At 40.1% G+C, this 19,477-nt stretch overlaps 1 protein-coding gene across 1 annotated transcript in view; it reads left to right on the top strand.

The window, feature by feature from the left end:
* The window catches only part of LOC125448232 (vitamin D3 receptor B-like), a 380,711-nt gene extending 365,970 nt beyond the window's left edge, over positions 1–14,741 (top strand). Inside the window, exon 12 of the mRNA XM_059643431.1 lies at positions 480–14,741. Within this exon, the coding sequence (XP_059499414.1) occupies positions 480–497 (18 nt within the window). The 3' untranslated portion in view covers positions 498–14,741. The remainder of the gene's footprint in view (positions 1–479) is intronic.
* The last annotated feature ends 4,736 nt before the right edge of the window (positions 14,742–19,477 follow it).

Genomic DNA, 19,477 nt, shown 5'->3' with positions numbered 1-19,477 from the left:
CATGTTTCCTGTCATCTAATGGTCCAATTGTAAGTGTATGTATTGACACACAACAGTTGCCATAAATTCACTAAATTATTGTCTAGGTTTAGCTTCTTTCTCTCTCTCTCTCATTTCCCCTTTCTCATTTACCATCTCTCTCATTTTTTCCTGTCTGTCTCTCTCATGTTAACTTTCAATACATACTTGGGCTCTTCCAACCTCGGTTTCTGATTAGTGCAAAAGTTCTAAAAATGCTGATTAATTTTAAGGTCCACAGTTGTACTCCTAATTACAAATTGTTTCAGCATGAATTCTGTCAGTAAAGACCTAATATTCTGTTTTATTGGCCCTCTGGCTAATCTGAATAAAAAGCTATATCACAATGTGCGTTCAAGGCAAGGCAGGTTTTGGGTGTCACAGGACTTGGAAGTTTACATATTTATCAAATGGAGATCTCTGAGCATATTTCATTCTCTATCATCTCTGTATTTTTTCAGGAAAAAATTGGATATTGAGTAATAAATTGCTGTTTGAATCAACTTTAAAAAATACTTCAATGAAAAGAATATCCTATGGCTACCATGTGATGCAGTAAAACCCAGATGTCAGCAGACAATGATAGGAGTGAGACAGGTCCATTAAACAAGGAGTTTGCAGACGACTTGAGGATTTTGTTTGGATCCATGGAAATGAGACTGGGAGTAAAGGAACATTTACAGGTGTGGCTGGGCGTCTAAAGAGCCTTACAGTGTCTCTGGGTGTTAATTATATGCTCTTGAAGCCCTTCAATAAAAGGAGGAGTAATAATTGCATTTTTTTAAAACTCATGGTTGATTCCTATTGTCTTGCTTGAACCTGATGCACTGCATTGGCACATCTCTTTCCATTGAAAGACTCAATTTAAAGGCTTCCATAAGATCAGACTCTTTCAAGGCCTTCCTCGCCTGCTTCACATGGCCAAGTGATACTTCAATTACTACTTCAGAAAACTTTTACTCTTCCTTGCCAAAGCAAAAGTTGCTCAGTAGTGTTTGGCTTTTTAAGCTGCTGCAGCCATTTAAAACCGTCAAGAGAATCAAGTTTCCTGCTGCAAAATAGCAAACTCTGAATCCAAAGGTGATTCAAGTGCAGGCATAACCCCAAAATTTCTAATGATGCTCATCCTGAACATTTGGGGGACTTATTAAATCATTGAATCAGCAGTAAATCATTCTAGTCATTTGAAACAGTGAACTTGCAGTAATAAGTGTACGTTCTTCCAATTTCTCCCCTCCCTATTTGAGTTTCATTTGCATTTTGCTTTTTTTGGCTTTTCGTACTTTATAAACTTTTGAATTCTTTCTATTCTGTCACATTACTGAAGCAGGACCGATTTCTTCCTTTTATTGGTTTCACAATAATATATCTTTGTTTGCTTTCTTTCTGTCTTTCCATTAATTCACGAATTTAATCCATACTTAGACTTTTCTTCCTCTAACCCAGTCAGCAATGCCTATCTAGTTTGATTTTATTGCATCTGAATGTCCTAAAAAACATTACCAAAAGAATGTGGATGCTTTGGAGAGGGTGCAGAGGAGGTTCACCAAGATGTTGCCTGGTATGGAGGGCGTGAGCTATGAAGAAAGGTTGAGTAGATTAGGATTATTTTCATTAGAAAGATTGAGGGGGTGACCTGCTTGAGGTCTACAAAATCATGAGGGGTATAGACAAGGTGGATAGCAGGAAGCTTTTTCCCAGAGTGGGGGACTCAATTACTAGGGGTCATGAGTTCAAAGTGAGAGGAGGAAAGTTTATGGGAGATATGCGTGGAAAGTTCTTTACGCAGAGGGTGGTGGGTGCCTGAAACGCATTGCCAACGGAGATAGTAGATGCAGACACGACAGTCTTTTAAGATGTTTCTGGACAGGTACATGGATGGGCAGGGAGCAAAGGGATACAGACCCTTAGAAAGTAGATGACAGGTTTAGACAGAGGAACTCGAACAGCATAGGCTTGGAGGGCCAAAGGGCCTGTTCCTGTGTTGTAATTTTCTTTGTTCTTTGTTTTCTGTTCTCTTTTGTTTAAATTGGTAATTTAATGGGCTGGATGTTATCAGGTCCCAGTGGCAGGAATGGAGGCAGAAGGCTGATACAAAAGCAGGAAACAGTGTCAGGATGTCTCCCTGGCCGTCACACTGTCCATGGAGGCGAGCAACTAACTTGCACATTCAGGACAATTACAGGCCGGTATGCTGAGTGAGCTAACAGAGTAACTCCCATTACGAGGGGTGACCACCAGGGTGGCCTTCCTGCAGCAACTGAGGGTTCCATCAGAGCTAGTGGTCCCATGGCCCAAAGAGAGATGGATTGGTCATGGGTGATTTTCCATACAAACGTGCAAATTGTGAGCAGGAGAGGCCAGTCAGTCATACAAGTCTGCTGTGCCACTCAATAAGATCATGGCTAATCTGATTATTCTGCAATCCCTTGCCTTTCACCCCCTTGTTTATCAAGAATCTATTCACCCTGCCTTAAAATACTCAGCTTCAACCACCTGCCTTTTTTAATTTGTTCGTGGGACGAGGGTGTCACGGACCAGGCAGCATTTATTGTCCAACCCTAATTGCCCAGAGGGCAGATAAGAGTCAACCACGTTGCTGTGGGTCTGGAGTCACATGTAGGCCAGACCAGGTAAGGATGGCAGTTTCCTTCCCTAAAGGACATTAGTGAACTAGATGGGTTTTTCCTGACAATGGAATCCCAAAATTCCAGATTTTTATTGAATTCAGATCCCACCATCTGCCATGGTGGGATTCATACCTGTGTCTTCAGAACATTAATTGAGTCTCTGGATTACCAGTCCAGTGATAATACCATTAGGCCATTGCATCGCCCCTTTTGATGAAGAGAGTTCCAAAGTCTCTCAACTCCCTGAGAGGAAACATTTCTCCTATTCTCAGTTATAAATGGGTGACCCCTAGTTCAAGACTTTCCCATAAGAGGAAATGTTTCAATCAAGTTGCCTCTTAATCATCTAAACTCTATTGGATACAAGCCTAGCCTGTCCAACCCTTCCTCATAGGACAACCAGCTATCCCAGGTACTAATAATCCTTCCCTGAACTACTTCCAACACATTTACATCCTTTGTTTTATGAATAAGGTGACCAGTATTGTACACAGTATTCCAGATGTGGTCTCACCTGTGCCTTATATAAGTGAAACATAAACCCTACTTTTATGTTCTATTTCACTTGCAGTGACTAATAATATTCTCTCAACTTTCCTAATTGCTTGCTGTCTCTGCATATTAACCTTGCATGATTTACGTGTTAGGACACCCAGATCCCTCTGCATCTCATGGCTCTGAAATCTCTCATCATTTAGATTATCTGTTCTTTTTTATTCTTCCTGCCAAAATGGAAAATTCCATATATTTTTCTCCATTTACCAGATCGTTGCCCACTTGTTTAACCTGTGTTTATCCCTTTGTAGTCTCATTATGTTCTCTTCACAACTTGCAGAGAGGTTTTGGCTTTGTCACACAGATGAAACTGCCCTTGGCCCCTGAAGTTTTAATTTTTAATGCCTACCAAGGACAGCTCTGTTGATGTGTCCAAGTGGTCTCCTGCCTTCTTCAGCAGTGTCCACTGTTCCTCAAGATGCTGCCGAGGCTTTCGACCTGCCAGCCTTCCGACTGGAGCAAAGGCATCAGGAGCCTGTTGGCTATCCTTACCACTATCTATCCTTACTCAGACAGTTGGTCCACACATGGCCAACTAGGAGATCACCTGACGTAAATAGAGTCATAGAGTAATACGGCATGAAAACAGGCCCTTCAGCCCAAACTGGTCCATGCTGAACCTGGTGCCCACTCAGCTAGTCCCAGTTGCTCGCATTTGGTCCATATCCCTCTCAACCCTTCCCATCCATGTACCTACCCATACGTTTTTTAAATGCTGCTATTGCAACTGCCTCAACCACTTTCTCTGGCAGCCCATTCCATATATGCACCACTCTCTGCATGAAGAAGATCCCCCTGAGGCCCTTCTTAAATCTGTCCTCTCTCACCTAAACCTATGCCTTCATCCTATCTATGCCCCTCACGATTTTATACACCTCAATAAGGTCACCCCTCATTCTCCTGCATTCCAAGGAATAAAGTTCTGTCCTGGCCACTTCTCCCTATAACTCAGGCCAACTAGTCCTGGCAACATCCTCGTAAATCCTGTTCGCTCACTTTCCAGGATAACTGTGTCTTTCCTATAACTGGGTGACCAAAACTGTACACAATACCCCAAGTGTAGCCTCACCAATGACTTATACACCTGTAACATAACATCCCAACTCCTATACTCAGTGCCTTGACCGATGAAGGCCAGCATGCTAAATACCTTCTTCACCATCCTGTTCACCTGTGACACCGCTTTCAACAAAGTATGTACTTGTACTCCTCGGTCCGTCTGTTCCACAACACTCCTCAGGACCTTATCATTAACTATATAAATCAAGTGCAACACCTCACACTTATCTGTAATGAATTGCATTTGCCAATCCTCAGCCCACTTCCCCACCTGATCAAGATCCCTCTGTAATTTTTGATAACTTTCCTCACTATCAACAATACCTCCTAATTTTATATCATTTGCAAACTTATTAATCATGCCTTATACATTCGCATCCAGGCCATTCATGTAAATAACAAATAACAAAGGCCCCAGCACTGACCCCTGTGGCACACCATGAGTCACAGGCCAGCGAGTCCCACTGCCGGCATATGCAGACCTGGGGAACCCACTTTTCAGCCCATTGTCTGTGTCGTGAAGCCCACTGTAAAATTGAGCCTTATATCTTTGCTCTGATTTATTTGCACTTAGCTATATATGTGGCCCAATTTTCTGGTCAGTGGTCAACCAAGTTTGCTTGCCACTGAGCTCAAAAACAAAACTGCCCACACAGTGGAGGAAATTTGCCGTTCCTCACAGCAGTTTAAACCTGATCTCAAGCAGCATGGGGGTCTTGACAAACAGCTGCAAGCAGATAGGCAACCAATCAAATTGAAGCCCATGCAGCATATCTGGAAATTGAAACCACTTAAACATTTTTCACTTTTATATTTTCAGACAGTCAAGTAAATGTATGACTATATTGGAGGTGAGAGCTAACATAAGATAAATAGACTTAAAGCAGATAATGTAAGAGGCATTCAGCCCTTTGTGCTCAATCTCCATTTAAGGAGATCATGGCTGATCTTCTACCCCATCACCATTTTCCTGCACTATCTTCAAGCCCCTTGATATCTTTAATATCCAGAAAACAACCATTCTCTGTCTTGAACATTCTTAATGACTGAGCATCCTCTGGCCTCTGTGATAGGGAATTCCAAGGATTCGCCCTCTCTGACTGAAGAAATTCTTCCTCATCTCAGCCCTATTTTGCCTGCCGTTATTCTTAGACTGTGTCCCCTAGTTCTAGCTCCCCCCAAAAGAAGGCCAAGGGGAAACATTCTTCTGGCAAGGCTCTTAAGTAATTATAGGTAAAGAAGAAAAGTGTTTGGATTTTTTTCCTCATTGTGATCAAAAAATCTCATACAACAATTATGAAATTAGCTTTTCAAGAACAGTGAAGAGATTTAGTAGTGATTCCGCAACTTAAAAATCTACTTACACATTATTCAACAAGGTGTAATTTTTTTCAAAAGGATTTTGCAGCAAGATAGCAGCATAGAAGTGAAAATTCTCATAAATTCAGAATTGCAATGGAGATTTGCGAGAACCTTTATCAAGGAGTGCACTGTCACTGACAACAATGCTTGGATTTCTACATTATTTTGAACATGACTGGACTCCTGAGGCTACTGGGAGTTTCTGTGACTGATGGAATTGTCATTACCACAGCAAAATCCAAGCCGTTGTATATTTGAAGAGAGTTATGAGAAAACAAAACAGTTACACTGGTTAATACTAGCATGTAATTTTATTAAGTGTATCTTATTATTGGTGGTCTGACATGATATTTGTTTTCCTGTAACTGTCTAGTGCAATCACACTACAGCCTGTGAACCAGTCACCAATTTTTCAAGTGTGTAAGTGAGGTTTTACAGTTTGCATTTTATACAAATACTTAAAACTCAACTGTAAATCTAAAACTCATGGTTCCAATAGATTGAAGGAATCTGTACAATATAATTGGGTTAGTATGGCACATACTGGGATAACGTCCCTTTTTAAATTTTCACCTTGCCCCCACCTACTCTTTTTTTCTCTCCTGCCATGTTATGCATGCTTGGCTGAAAGCCTAATGAAAGTGTGAACTTTGCAGATTTGACAAGTTGAGTGAATTGTTGATTTTGTTTGATTTACATTTGATTATAAATTGTTCTTTCTGTGCTTTTCTTTTGTCAATGTCTCAAGAAATAATTACTTGGTAGTACAAAACTTAAACATTGTTGAAAGGAAACAAGATGTTGAAGCCTTTCAACTTGCACTCATCAGAATTAGGATGAAGGGTTTCGGCCTGAAACATTGACATTCTTGCTCCTCAGGTGCTGTCTGACTGCCATGCTTTTACAGCTACACATTTATTGACACAAAAAAAGCAGACTTGCAGGGGAAAGAAAAACACCAATTTATACAACATGAGAAGAGGCTGAAGATTGGTTGGGCCATTAGTGGTATGAAGAGGCAGTATGAACAGTTAACTGCCAGTCTTAGATCTCAGATTCGATTGAGTCAGAAATGTCACGACACCAGGCAATCACCCAACAGGTTTATTTGAAATCACAAGTTTTCGGGGTGCTGCTGCTTTGTCAGGTGAAGTTAGCACTCTGAAAGGTTGTAATTTCAAATAAACCTGTTGGACTATAACCTGGCCATGTGACTTCTGACTTTGTCCACCCCAGCCCAACACCAGCACCTCCACATCACAGATTCAATTAGTCAGGGGATGCAGCAGAAATTGGCTCTCTCTATGAAAAAGATGCAATGTGCATATGGATTCTTTGAGCCTAAAAAATGCAAGGTCCTATGTATTCATGTAAATAGCTTCTAGTACACACAAATACATCACACTGTGACCTGACTCATGATCTTAATCATTTCCTGGTGTAATTCTTAGCACAATTTAATAAATAATTTTCAATAGCAACATCACATCTAATGCTTTACACATTTACTGGGACTTGCAAGCATGGTCTGGTTGACCAACAGATTTCATGAAAACCAGGAAAAAACCCAGTGAACAAAGGCAGGCCTTCTAACCAGCCTACATCATCATTTGCCTGCCTCCTTGGAGCAAAAATCATGCAATTCAGAGCTCTCCAAAGCAAGGCGGATCTGTGAGTCATGAAACTTCCCAACTTGAGAGATGGCATGGTGACTCAATGGTTAGTACTGCTGCCTCACAGCACCAGGGTTTGATTCCAGCCTTGGGTGACTGAGAAGTTTGTGCTCTCCCTGTATCTGTGTGGCCTTCCTCTGGGTGCTCCAGTTTCCTCCCACAGTCCAAAGATGTGCAGATTCGGTGGCTTGGCCATGCTAAATGAAGGGTTACAGGGATAGGATTTGGGTGGGATGCTCTTTGGAGAGTCAGTGAGGCTCGGTGGGCCAATGGCCTCTTTCCATATTAAGGATTCTATTCTCCTGAGATAACTGCATGTGAGCATATGACATGCTTGAAACCAAATGAAAATCTAGCCCCTTATCGCAAACCTGGTTTGGAGGTTTATCATTTTCTTTGAAATGGAATGAAAAAAATTAAAATAGTGCTCCTGAATAATTTGTGATGCAGAATGTTGATTGGTGTTTCGAAAGTGTATCATTCCTTAACCAATAAAAGCAGGAATTTACTTATTTTTAGAAAAATTACTGACTTCGTCAAGTTTTGGTCAAAATCCTTGCAGTTTCTGTGAGGTACTTGAACATGTCCTTTGAAAGTTTTACACTTACAATAAACTCAACTCAAAATATGAGCTAAAGATAATGTTATAAAACTCATAAACTGACAGCAATTTTAGCTGATGAAGTATTTTTCAGAACATGTCATTTGATTTAACTTCTAAGGATCTAGGCTAGTGCTGTTCAAAGATTTACTGTAGGTAATACACTACTATAACAGAGTAACTTATTTTCTTATGAACACTATTATCTGTTCCTAACACTATTTAAAGTGGCATAAGAAGAGAGTTTTAACTGCTGCAGATTTATTTGCACTTGACTCTACTTCCTTGCCTATGTATTTAGAGGAGTTTGCAGCTTGAAAGCACGGGAAAACCTACCCTAAACACAGTTCACCAACATTACTACAGGATATAAGAGTAGAAGTTATTCTGTTCAATGTTTGGATTTTTATTATTAATTGGCCCTCCCCAGTGTCAATTAGACTTTTTCCTAAACAAATCCTTTAAGAAATGATATTCCAAAAATAGCTTTACATGTTAATCATGTAATCCTTATAGGAACTTTGAGGCTGCAGATTTGCACAATACTCAGGTAGACCTTCCAGGTTCCAAAAACATTGGAGAGTGAAGAATTAGCAAGATGCTGAAGGTGCAAAGTGTATTCAATCTGGTTTAGACTTATTGAGGGCTCATGGTATTACCAACTTATCATTCGTTCTTAATACCAATACATGTCTGGTTAAACCATGTGGATGATATTTTTTTCCAAAAAAAGCATATCACCCTTGGAATGAGGGGTAGTTGGAGAGTGATTTTTGAACTGTATTATGTGATCTGTGTGTTGTAATGTTTTATTAATATTGGATTAATTACTCCAACTGCTGAAAGTTTTCCCTGCTGAAAGCAGATCTCGAGGGATCACATTGAGTAGAGTTAGTCCACAGTTTTTATGGAAGAAAATCACCTAACACCACCCCCCAAAATAAATCTTTTGAGTGTCCATTTTGAAGCATAAATTTAATTTTCTGGGAATAGTGCCCACCTTGGAACATGTGAGTGAGTTGGCATACATGGAACTAAAACATCAAATATTACAGCTCTGTTGCTATGCCATGTTTGTGCAAACAGAATTTGCCTCATGAATACCTTAGTGCTGCACAGAAAACAATTTTTACTGGCAGTAGTATTTAATGGAGGTGACAGGGACGTCTGTATTAGGCAAAGCCTGCCAAATTAAATGTTAGTCAGTGGCTGACAGTTAGACACTACTCAGCAATTGCCCACAGGAGCAGTGGCTGCTACAAGTAATGCAACCAATCATGGCCTAGGATTGATGAGGGTCTTAGGCCACAGATCTGTGGCAACAGGATGGGGGTTATGGAGCAGGGGATTTTTGGTAACCAGAGTCGAGGTGGCTATCAGCAGGACCACAGTTACCCAATGCCACATCCCTCAATTAGGCCTTTGAATGATGGACTCGTCCAGGAGGACCACAAACAAATCCTACAGGGTTTGATTTCTGGGCATGCTGTGTGACAATCGTTCTGCCTGCTGCTGGGTAAATCCCAATGGTGATGGAATGCGGGCCTTAAGCAGCCATGATTTGATTAAAAATGACTCACCACCCCCAAACTTGCCTCAGAGAGAGTGTTAAATTCTGCCCTGTGTGTCACTACAAAGAAGTTTTTAAACAAAACTAAGACAAATGGTGGATATTAACAATAGAAAAATATTTAAGAGAATTGCTGCTAAATACAATTTTGTGTTTTCTTGAAGAGATGTTTTGTTAATGCACCTTATATAAAAATGTAAATAATCTATTGTAATTAATATAATGTTTAACTGATTTAATGATTTTCAATCTGTGTCTTAATATCAACAGGCTGATTGTTAGTATAGTAACAGGGGATTTCCCTTGGCCATTGAAGATCAATTTGAGGCATATCTTTGATTTCAGATATATTTTGAAATGTGTTTGACAATCACATTAGGCAGATAACTGGCTTATATCTCACAGAGCACTGTTGTTCCCAGTGACTGCCCTGCAGATATTTAACAGCCAGTTGGCCATTAGTTAACCTTGAGGTGGTAATTATGCCCCTCAGTAACTGTAAGTTTTGTCTCAGAAAACTGCCAGCCAGAGATTGGCAACTGTGCAGTGCAGGCAATGTCACTACAAGTGCTGGCTACTGCTAGTACTCAAACAAGGTCTACAGCAAGGCACGTTCCAGTGGAGCCAGCTAACTCCAGGGGTCTTGCTGAGACCAAGCTGGAAGACGTATCCAAGAAGAGTGAGGAGCTGGATTAGAAATGCCAGTGGAGAGGAAGTGGGGGATGGTGTTAAACCCTTTGCATGGGAGAGCTTCAGGGGGCCCATCCCATCCCAGCCAACACCACTCCACACAGGGAAAGCTGCCAAGCTGAACACTTGGCATGGGCCTCTTGGGCAGCTGGTTAAATCCCAGTGACAGTGGGATGAGGCCCTTAAGTGAGCATTGTTTGACAGTAAGGGCCTTTGTTGGCTCACTTCCTTCCCCACACTACTGCTGATAAATTAGGGCAAGGTAGGTGGGTAGGCGCAGAGCCTGGTGGAATTTACATGCCGTTCCCACCCACCTAGAAAGCCACCTATGAGGGGAAGCATTAAATGAGATGGATTTCATTGACATCAGCCAAAATGGCTATCAAGGAGGGCATCCTTATTCCTCATCATTGTTGTCAATTGTTTGACTTATTGGGAAATGGGGGTAATTATTGTGTAAGATATAATTTGTATACTTATAGGGAATTGGAATTCAATATGTACTGTATTTACTGAAAATTATTACTCCTGTAACAATGCTACTTTAAAATAATCTTTTGAATATTAACTCAAGAACACCAAATATTTGTGTACTTCTGCAACAAGCTTGAAATGCAATGGGAGATCCCCACACAAGAAAAAGAACATCAAAATAGGCATCTCGTTCAAATCATTTTCAATCTGGTAATCATGTTTTCTTGCTTTGGGTAATTGCTGACATTTGCATGACGTTCATCTTTTTAAAGAAGTTCTAATAACTAGTGCCTGGAATAAAAACGTTATCTTAGTTTAACTGTGTTAGTCAGAGAAAGCTTAAATTATTTGTGTGACCATCTAGAGCAAGTGCAAATTATTTGAAGAACACACTTTTGCTTACATTTGAGGTAAACATGGAGAAGTGAAACATATGTCTGTCATTTCCTACCCTTAAATTGGTTTTTGCATTCTCACCTCAAATTGTAAGGCTGATCATCAATAAATGTGCACTCATTCTTGTGCAGACTTGTGGATTGAATAAACCTGAAATAGTTTATTGGTTTTAGCTTGTTAAAAAAATGAACTAGAGATTAATATTTGGTGGTGAAGAATAATTGACATTATACATGCCAATACGTCTTGATGTATCTGTTAATGTCCATGAGAATTGTAAATTTTAATGTTGTGAGATAGATAATTTACTTATTCAGAAATTCTGGAAACTATTTGGGCAATTTTGATGGATTTGTGTAAATTAGAAATTGACATTCAAATTCTGTTTCCAAGGCTGTATCAAATTCATGAACATGATAAAATAGTTTGGGGAGAGGAAGCAGGCATCAGAAAAATTGTTTAAATATTGAAGAGAATCTGAAATTAGTTGCAATATGCATTGAAATTCAATAATGACCTGTGACATGACTTAATGTGAAACATTTTCCTAAATAACTTACGCTTCTGAGCATTTATTCCTAGAATGAAAATCTAGAGGTCAATGTGCACAAGTTGGATTTCAGCATGTTCCCATATCATGTTTTCATCATTTTCTGTAGTGGAGACTTTTAGTATTAAATGCAACAGAATGTAAAACATTTCTCTAATTTGGAATATTTACACAAATGTGAATAGCTTTTCCAGTGGATTGAAAATTCAGGGCTTCTTATTTTTTATTCCGGGGGTTCATGGGTTTGAACAGGTTTGGTCAGCCACTGCAGTGTACCTGCCTGGCCTGACATATGTTTCAGCCGTTTCACAGTATTTCTCATCACAGCCTTCCTCCTATGTCAGAGGTTAAAAACTAAGGGCCAGAGTTGACAGTGATGCTGTGGAGAGCCTAGTGGTCATAGCTTGTTAAAGCACAGTTTGTTTGTTTAACGTGTGTTCAACAATTTGTGTTGTTCAATTTCCCAGCAACATTAAGATGTGTGAAATGGTTCTTTCGTAACAAGTCACCCTACTAAAGAATTTCAGGATAAAGTAGCAACTAATAAGAATATTTTCCACTTATTACCAGGGCTTTGTTTATTACTTCAATTATCAACAGACTTTATGCAAACCTTATCTTGTTGGTGGTTTCTGATGAGTGAGATTGGTGTTTGCTTACCTGTAAGACCATGATTAATTCTGAAAATCTCTCTCTGTTGACTTTTTAACCTATCCAATTCTGTAGCCTTTGTGCTAGGGCAGAAAAGCTTAGATAAGCAGTGGGCACTCTGTGGTTCATGTGATGCAACCCTCGGTAAGATTCAAATCTTACAGACCTCCACCAGGTATATTTAATTATCAGAGAAATGTATTATGATCATACTCTGCAGAATTTGATTGTCCTGCTGAAAATAGGAAGTTAGTGTGTGGACATTACATGTATGTGGAGAAAAGTCAGCCTTATCCATCATGAGATTGACAACAAAAACAACTTGTATGGATATGTCACCTGTAACATGAGATATTAGAACAGTTGGTTAAAAAGATAGGTTTTAAGGGATGTCTTAAAGGAGAAAAACAAGCCAGAGAGGATTAAGGAGGAAATTCCAGAGTTTAGGACTCAGCAGCTGATAGCACATCTGGGATTAGAACAGCAATTAAAACTGGCTGTTAAATATCAGTGGTGGAACAAGACAAAGAATTTAGCAATAACCTACCTCATGCATGATGTGAAAGAATCAGAAATCTGTGTTTGTGAGCACTGCCCTTAAGTGTACTGCTTGTAAATACATCAAACTATTATCAACCTTTTAGTATGCACACAAGCCTTAAGACATTTCCAAAAGATAATGTATTTTTTTTGAGATAGCAATACTGACACTTCACCTGCCATTGACAGGTGTGCTTTTGCGGCTAGCTAGGGCTAGGCAGATTAACTTCCAAGCTGTCATTTTATTTTTAAATGTACCCCATAAAGTTCCATCAAAGCTTGCAAAGGTATTATTCAATATTTTCGCTTTAAACAACAGACACCTATGGATGACTCTTTAGAAATCTGCCTGTCTGACTGTGCCACCTGTCTGACTGTGCCAGTTGAATCCACAGATCTCCTGTTTGATACTTGACACAAAGAACTCAGTGAACTCAGTTATCATTGCACACATTACTAAGAATCTGAATTCATATCAGCTATTTTTGGATGTTTCCAATCGTCATTAAGTTATATGCTTCTTTTAATGCCCCATGACAGTTTTTAGGCTCAAGTGTTGGTCCTTGTCCTAAACCTTAGTTTCTAATTTATGGTGTTTTCTTGAGTGTTCTCTCCCACCAGCCAAGTTAATCTGTTGAGGCCTCACTTCCACCAATTTCTAACTCACATTGGCATTCCCCACTTCTTTTGCTTTTGTTACCAAGAATGCCATTCATTTTAAGCTCTTAGTCACTTCAACATGATGCTAAATTTCCTAAATCTCCAGTTAGGGACTGCAAAGCAATTAATAGGTTGGGCATTATACAGAATAGTTGCTTCCTCCAAATAAAATTCAAAAGATATTTGTTTTAACTTAACCCAAGTTAAACATGAATCCAGTCATCTCTAACCTCTGAGAGATTAAAGGTTATTTTGACACGTAAGTGATGGAGTTTGCCCTCTTTGTGGTCATTTATTTGAGGGAGATGGCTATATCATAAACATTGAATATTCTAAAAGGGCAAATCCTTGTTCCTTGAGGTTTAGTGGGCAAATACATCACATGATATAGTACTGAGCCAAAAGGACCAGGTCTGATCCTGGGCCTTTGATGAAATAGCTGATCTTATCAGGGATAATAGAAGAGACACTGCAATAAATCTCAGCTACATAGCTGTAGGAGGGAAATAAATCAGTTGGACTCCTGGTTCTTGTTGGAAGTGTACATGTGTGGATATATCGAATGTAAATCAGTTTGGGATGAGCTGTGATGACTCCACAGTTAAGTATTCTACTGAAAATGCAAACTTACGTCATACTCCATTACATGTTGGCACTTTTAGGAAGGGTAAGGTACGGGGTTGATTTAACAATACTATTCTACCGAATGTTCTTTATGCTGAAAATTGGTGAGTTATAGGATACCATTGTTTTTGAATAGGACTGAGTTTGACTTTTAATGTATTCAGTTTATAAATGTAAATTTTGGAGTGATGTGATTCAAATATCACTCCCTAGACTTTATTAAAATTCCAAAATATATAACAGGAATAATGTGCAAGTTCCTTCCCAGCTTTACCTCTATCGGTATGGTAGTAAGTGCAACATCAATTCAAAAAGCACAATTTAGTTTTGCAATTTTCAAAACCTCTTGTCTTAATATTCCATTGTTTCTTTGTTGTTAGTTCAGCCAAAAGCAAAATATTGCAGATGCAAGAGAAAGTCTGTTTTCTGTTTGTTTCAGATTTTCTAAATCCACAATACTTTGCTTTTGTTTTAGATTTGGATCAGTTTGTTTCACACTTGAGCCATTAAGTGTTGAAGCTGTGCTTTCTGATTTGACCCGTTAGTTGGTTCATTTTAACATCTTGTTTGACAGGAATGTAATTGACTCATCTTTGTAATACCTCCTTGTTTCATTCTATTTTATTGTACAAAGAATTATTGTACAGAGAATGTAATTTGAAATTCTATTAAAGATATATGAAATGCATAGTTGGCCATCTTTCCAGGGTTTTTTTTCCTTCCTTTTACATTCTCTGCATCTCTACATTGTACATTTTTCCATAACATTCACTTTTAAGGAGTATGGCAGCAGTCCTAGAATGGCTCACTCCTTAATGTTTTAATGCTCATCCTTTCGGATCACTCAGCCATTCCCCACACGGCTGAAATCAGCAACTTGCAGAAGGGGAATCACACATGAGAGGTGATAGCCTAGTAGTATTATTGCCGGACTGTTAATCCAGAGATGCAGGTAATGTTCTGAGGATTTGGGTTTGAATCCAGCCATGGCAGATGGTGAAACCATAACCAATTATCAGGAAAAACCCATCTGGTTCACTAATGCCCTTTAGGGATGGAAACTATCATCCTTACCTAGTCTGGTCTATACACCCCACAACAATGTGGTTGACTGTTGACTGCCCTGTGGGGAACAAAAGCTGGCCTTGCCAGTGACACCTTCATCATGTGAATGAATTGAACTGATTCCCACCATACTTGAGCTCAGCAATACATAATAGCACTGGCAAGTTTGTCTTCACTTTTAATTTTTAAAGGCCATGGTACCATGTACCTGCCATGTTAAATGCCTGCTACTGCTTAATATTGTCACCAATACTCTCCTGTGAGAAAATTACTGCCGCAATCATCTACAGAGCTGCCACTCATGACAAGCAAGGTTTAATTAACATAGTCAATTTTGACAGGATGGAAAAGGACTGTATTCCTCTCCTTTTCACCATGTTTCATGTGTGAGATGATTGCTTGGATAGTAAGTGCCAGCTTGTATGGTTCTTTCTTGCTAACTTTCACTAGTGTAATTGCCTAAGATTCAAAAGACTTGTACAAATCCTACTGAAACATGATGAATAGCACCACCTAGAGGAAAGCTCAGAAGTACATCTCCCACTTACCAAAGATGAACTTATTTCCTGAAAATTGAAGTGAACATTTTGTGACACAAAATGAAAACAAAGTTCTGTAAGTGTGCAACACATTAATCCTATTATGTAGACTTACACAGAATATACAGCAAAAAAGCCATTCAGTTCAACTGATCGGTGCTTGCGTTCTAAACCAGCCTGCTGTCACCACTCTTCATCTAATCCCATTGGTATTCCTTTCTGCTTCTTGTGTTCTGTCTCCTCTTAAGTGCATCCATGCACAGGGAGAGATGTTGTATCGTGGTAATGTCACTAAACTAGCAATACAGAGCCTGTAGAAGAACTGTGACTGCAGACATGGGTACAAATCCACCACAGCAGCTCGTGGAATTTAAGCTCAGTTCATAAATCAGAAATTGAAAGTTATCCTCAGACCATGACAACTATCACTGATTGCTGTAAAAACCTATCTCTTTCTTTTAGGGAGGGAAATTGGCCATCCTTGCCCAGTCTGGCCTATATGTGACTCCAGATCCACAGCATATGGTTGACTCCTAACTGTCTTCTGAAATGGCCGAGTAAGACATTTAGTTCAAGGGTAATGGGGACTGAAGACAGACGAAGCTTTGCAAGAATATCAGGAATGTAGAGCGAATCTGAAAAAAGGGATTAAGAAGGCTAAGCGAGGACATGAGATATTGCTGGCAAACATGGTTAAGGAAAATCCCAAAGCCTTTTATTCATATATAAAGAGCAAGAGGGTAACTAGAGAAAGGATTGGCCCACTTAAGGACAAAGAAGGAAAATTATGCGCTGAGTCAGAGAAAATGGGTGACATTCTTAACGAGTACTTTGCATCGGTATTCACCAAGGAGAGGGACATGACGGATGTTGAGGTTAGGGATAGATGTTTGCTTAGTCTAGGTCAAGTTGACACAAGGAAGGAGGAAGTGTTAAGTATCCTAAAAGACATTAAGGTGGACAAGTCCCCAGGTCTGGATGGGATCTGTCCCAGGTTACTGAGGGAAGCGAGAGAGGAAATAGCCGGGGCCCTAACAGATATCTTTGCAGTGTCTTTAGACACGGGTGAGGTCCCAGAGGACTGGAGACTTGCTAATGTTGTCCCCTTGTTTAAAAAGGGCAGCAAGGATAATCCAGGTAATTATAGACCGGTGAGCCTGACGTCAGTGGTACGGAAGCTACTGGAGAAGATACTGAGGGATAGGGTCTATTCTCATTTGGAAGAAAATGGGCTTATCAGTGATAGGCAGCATGGCTTTGTACAGGGAAGGTCATGTCTTACCAACTTAATAGAATTCTTTGAGGACGTGACAAAGTTGATTGATGAGGGAAAGGCTGTAGATGTCATATACATGGACTTCAGTAAGGCGTTTGATAAGGTTCCCCATGGCAGGCTGATGGAGAAAGTGAAGTCACATGGGGTCCAGGGTGTTCTAGCTAGATGGATAAAAAACTGGCTGGGCAACAGGAGACAAAGGGTATTAGTAGAAGGGAGTTTCTCAAATTGGAGACCCGTAACCAGTGGTGTTCCACAGGGATCTGTGCTGGGACCACTGTTGTTTGTGATATATGTAAATGATCTGGAGGAAGGTGTAGGTGGTCTGATCAGCAAGTTTGCTAATGACACTAAGATTGGTGGAGTAGCTGATAGTGAAGGGGTCTGTCAGAGATTAGAGCAGAATATAGATAGACTGGAGAGTTGGGCAGATAAATGGCAGATGGAATTCAATCCGGGCAAATGCGAGGTGATGCATTTTGGAAGATCAAATTCAAGGGCGAACTATACAGTAAATGGAAAAGTCCTGGGGAAAATTGATGAACAGAGAGATCTGGGTGTTCAGGTCCATTGTTCCCTGAAGGTGGCAACGCAGGTCAATAGGGTGGTCAAGAAGGCATACGGCATGCTTTCCTTCATCAGGTGGGGTATTGAGTACAAGAGTTGGCAGGTCATGTTGCAGTTGTATAGGCCTTTGGTTTGGCCACATTTGGAGTACTGTGCACAGTTCTGGTCGCCACATTACCAAAAGGATGTGGATGCTTTGAAGAGGGTGCAGAGGAGGTTCACCAGGATGTTGCCTGGTATGGAGGGTGCTAGCTATGAAGAGAGGCTGAATAGATTAGGATTATTTTCATTAGAAAGATGGAGATTGAGGCGGGACCTGATTGAGGTCTACAAAATCATGAGGGGTATAAACAGGGTGGATAGCAAGAAGCTTCTTCCCCGAGTGGGGGACTCAATTACTAGGGGTCATGAGTTCAAAGTGAGAGGAGGAAAGTTTAAGGGAGATATGCGTAGAAAGTTCTTTACACAGAGGGTGGTGGGCGCCCGGAACGCGTTGCCAGCGGAGATGGTAGACGCAGACACATTAGCGTCTTTTAAGATATATTTGGACAGGTACATGGATGGGCAGGGAGCAAATGGACACAGACCGTTAGGAAATAGATGACAGGTTAGACAGAAGATCTTGATCGGCGCAGGCTTGGAGGGACGAAGGGCCTGTTCCTGTGCTGTAGGTTTCTTTGTTTCTTTGTAATTAGGGATGAGCAATAAATGCTAGCAAGGATATATATTTTAAATCACCTCAATAATGTAAACGTAGGGAAAGAAGTGGACTATTTATCCCACTTGAGCCTGTTCAGCCAGTCATTGAAATCATGGTTGATCTGAAATTTAACTGCCTTTGCTCCATATTCTTTAATATATTTGGTTAATAATAATTAACAGTTGACCAATTAAATATCAATTATCATTTTAAAACTTTTTTCTACCTTGCACACAAGTAGACCTGGTAATAATTTTCTGCTGAGAATTTAAGGAGTTAGGGACCAAAAGTCCATGCCAACCATAATCCCGAACTGAACTAGTCCTACCTGCCTGCACTTGGCCCATATCTCTCCAATCATTTATTAGTCATGTACTTACCTAAATGCCTTTTAAACACTGTAACTGTACCCACATCCACCCCTTCTGCTGGAAGTTCATTCCATTCATGAACCACTCTGTAAAACAAAAAATTGCCCTCATGTCTTTTTTTTTAATTTATCTCCTCTTACCTTAAAAATATGCCCACTAGTCTTGAAATCCTCCACCCTAGGGAGAAGATACTTGCCATTCACCTTATCTGTACCCTTCAGGATTTTATAAACCTCTGTAAGGTCACTCCTCAACTTACTACGTTCCAGTGAAAAAAGTCCCAGCCTATCCAGCCTCTCCTTGTAACTCCATTCCCAGTGATATCCTGGTAAATCTCTTCTGAAGCCTCTCCAGCTTAATAATATCTTTCCTATATGTGGGAACCAGAATGGACACAGTACTGCAAAAGCCTCACCCATGTCCTGTACAACCTCAACAAAATGATCCAACTCCTATACTCAAAGGTTTGATGCAATAAGGGCAAATGTGCTAAACACCTTCTTAACCACTCTGTCTATATGTACCTGAAACCCTAGGTCTCTCTGTTCTACAACACTACCCAAGGTCTTACTTTAACTGTATTAAGCCCTGCCCTTGATTGTTTTAACAAAATGAAATATCTCACATTTATCAAAATTAAACTCCAACTCCCACTCCTCAGCCCATTGACCCAATTGATCAAGATCTCTTTGTAATCTTAGATAACTTTCTTCATTGTCCACAGTACCACCAGTTTTGGTGTCATCTGCAAACTTATTAACCATGCCTTCTGAGTTATACACCAAAAGACAGTCAAGCACATTAGAGAATTGAAACAGAAGTCCTTAGGTCTATGGTCCTACAGTCTACACTTTGTTTCCCCAACGTAGAGGAGACACTTCACCTGCACTTCCCAGAATCTAGTCT

Source organism: Stegostoma tigrinum, chromosome X (genome assembly GCF_030684315.1).
Source record: "Stegostoma tigrinum isolate sSteTig4 chromosome X, sSteTig4.hap1, whole genome shotgun sequence".
Classification (NCBI taxonomy): Eukaryota; Metazoa; Chordata; class Chondrichthyes; order Orectolobiformes; family Stegostomatidae; genus Stegostoma; species Stegostoma tigrinum.
Note: the sequence above shows the minus strand (reverse complement) of the source record. Positions and strands in the feature narration are given on the sequence as shown.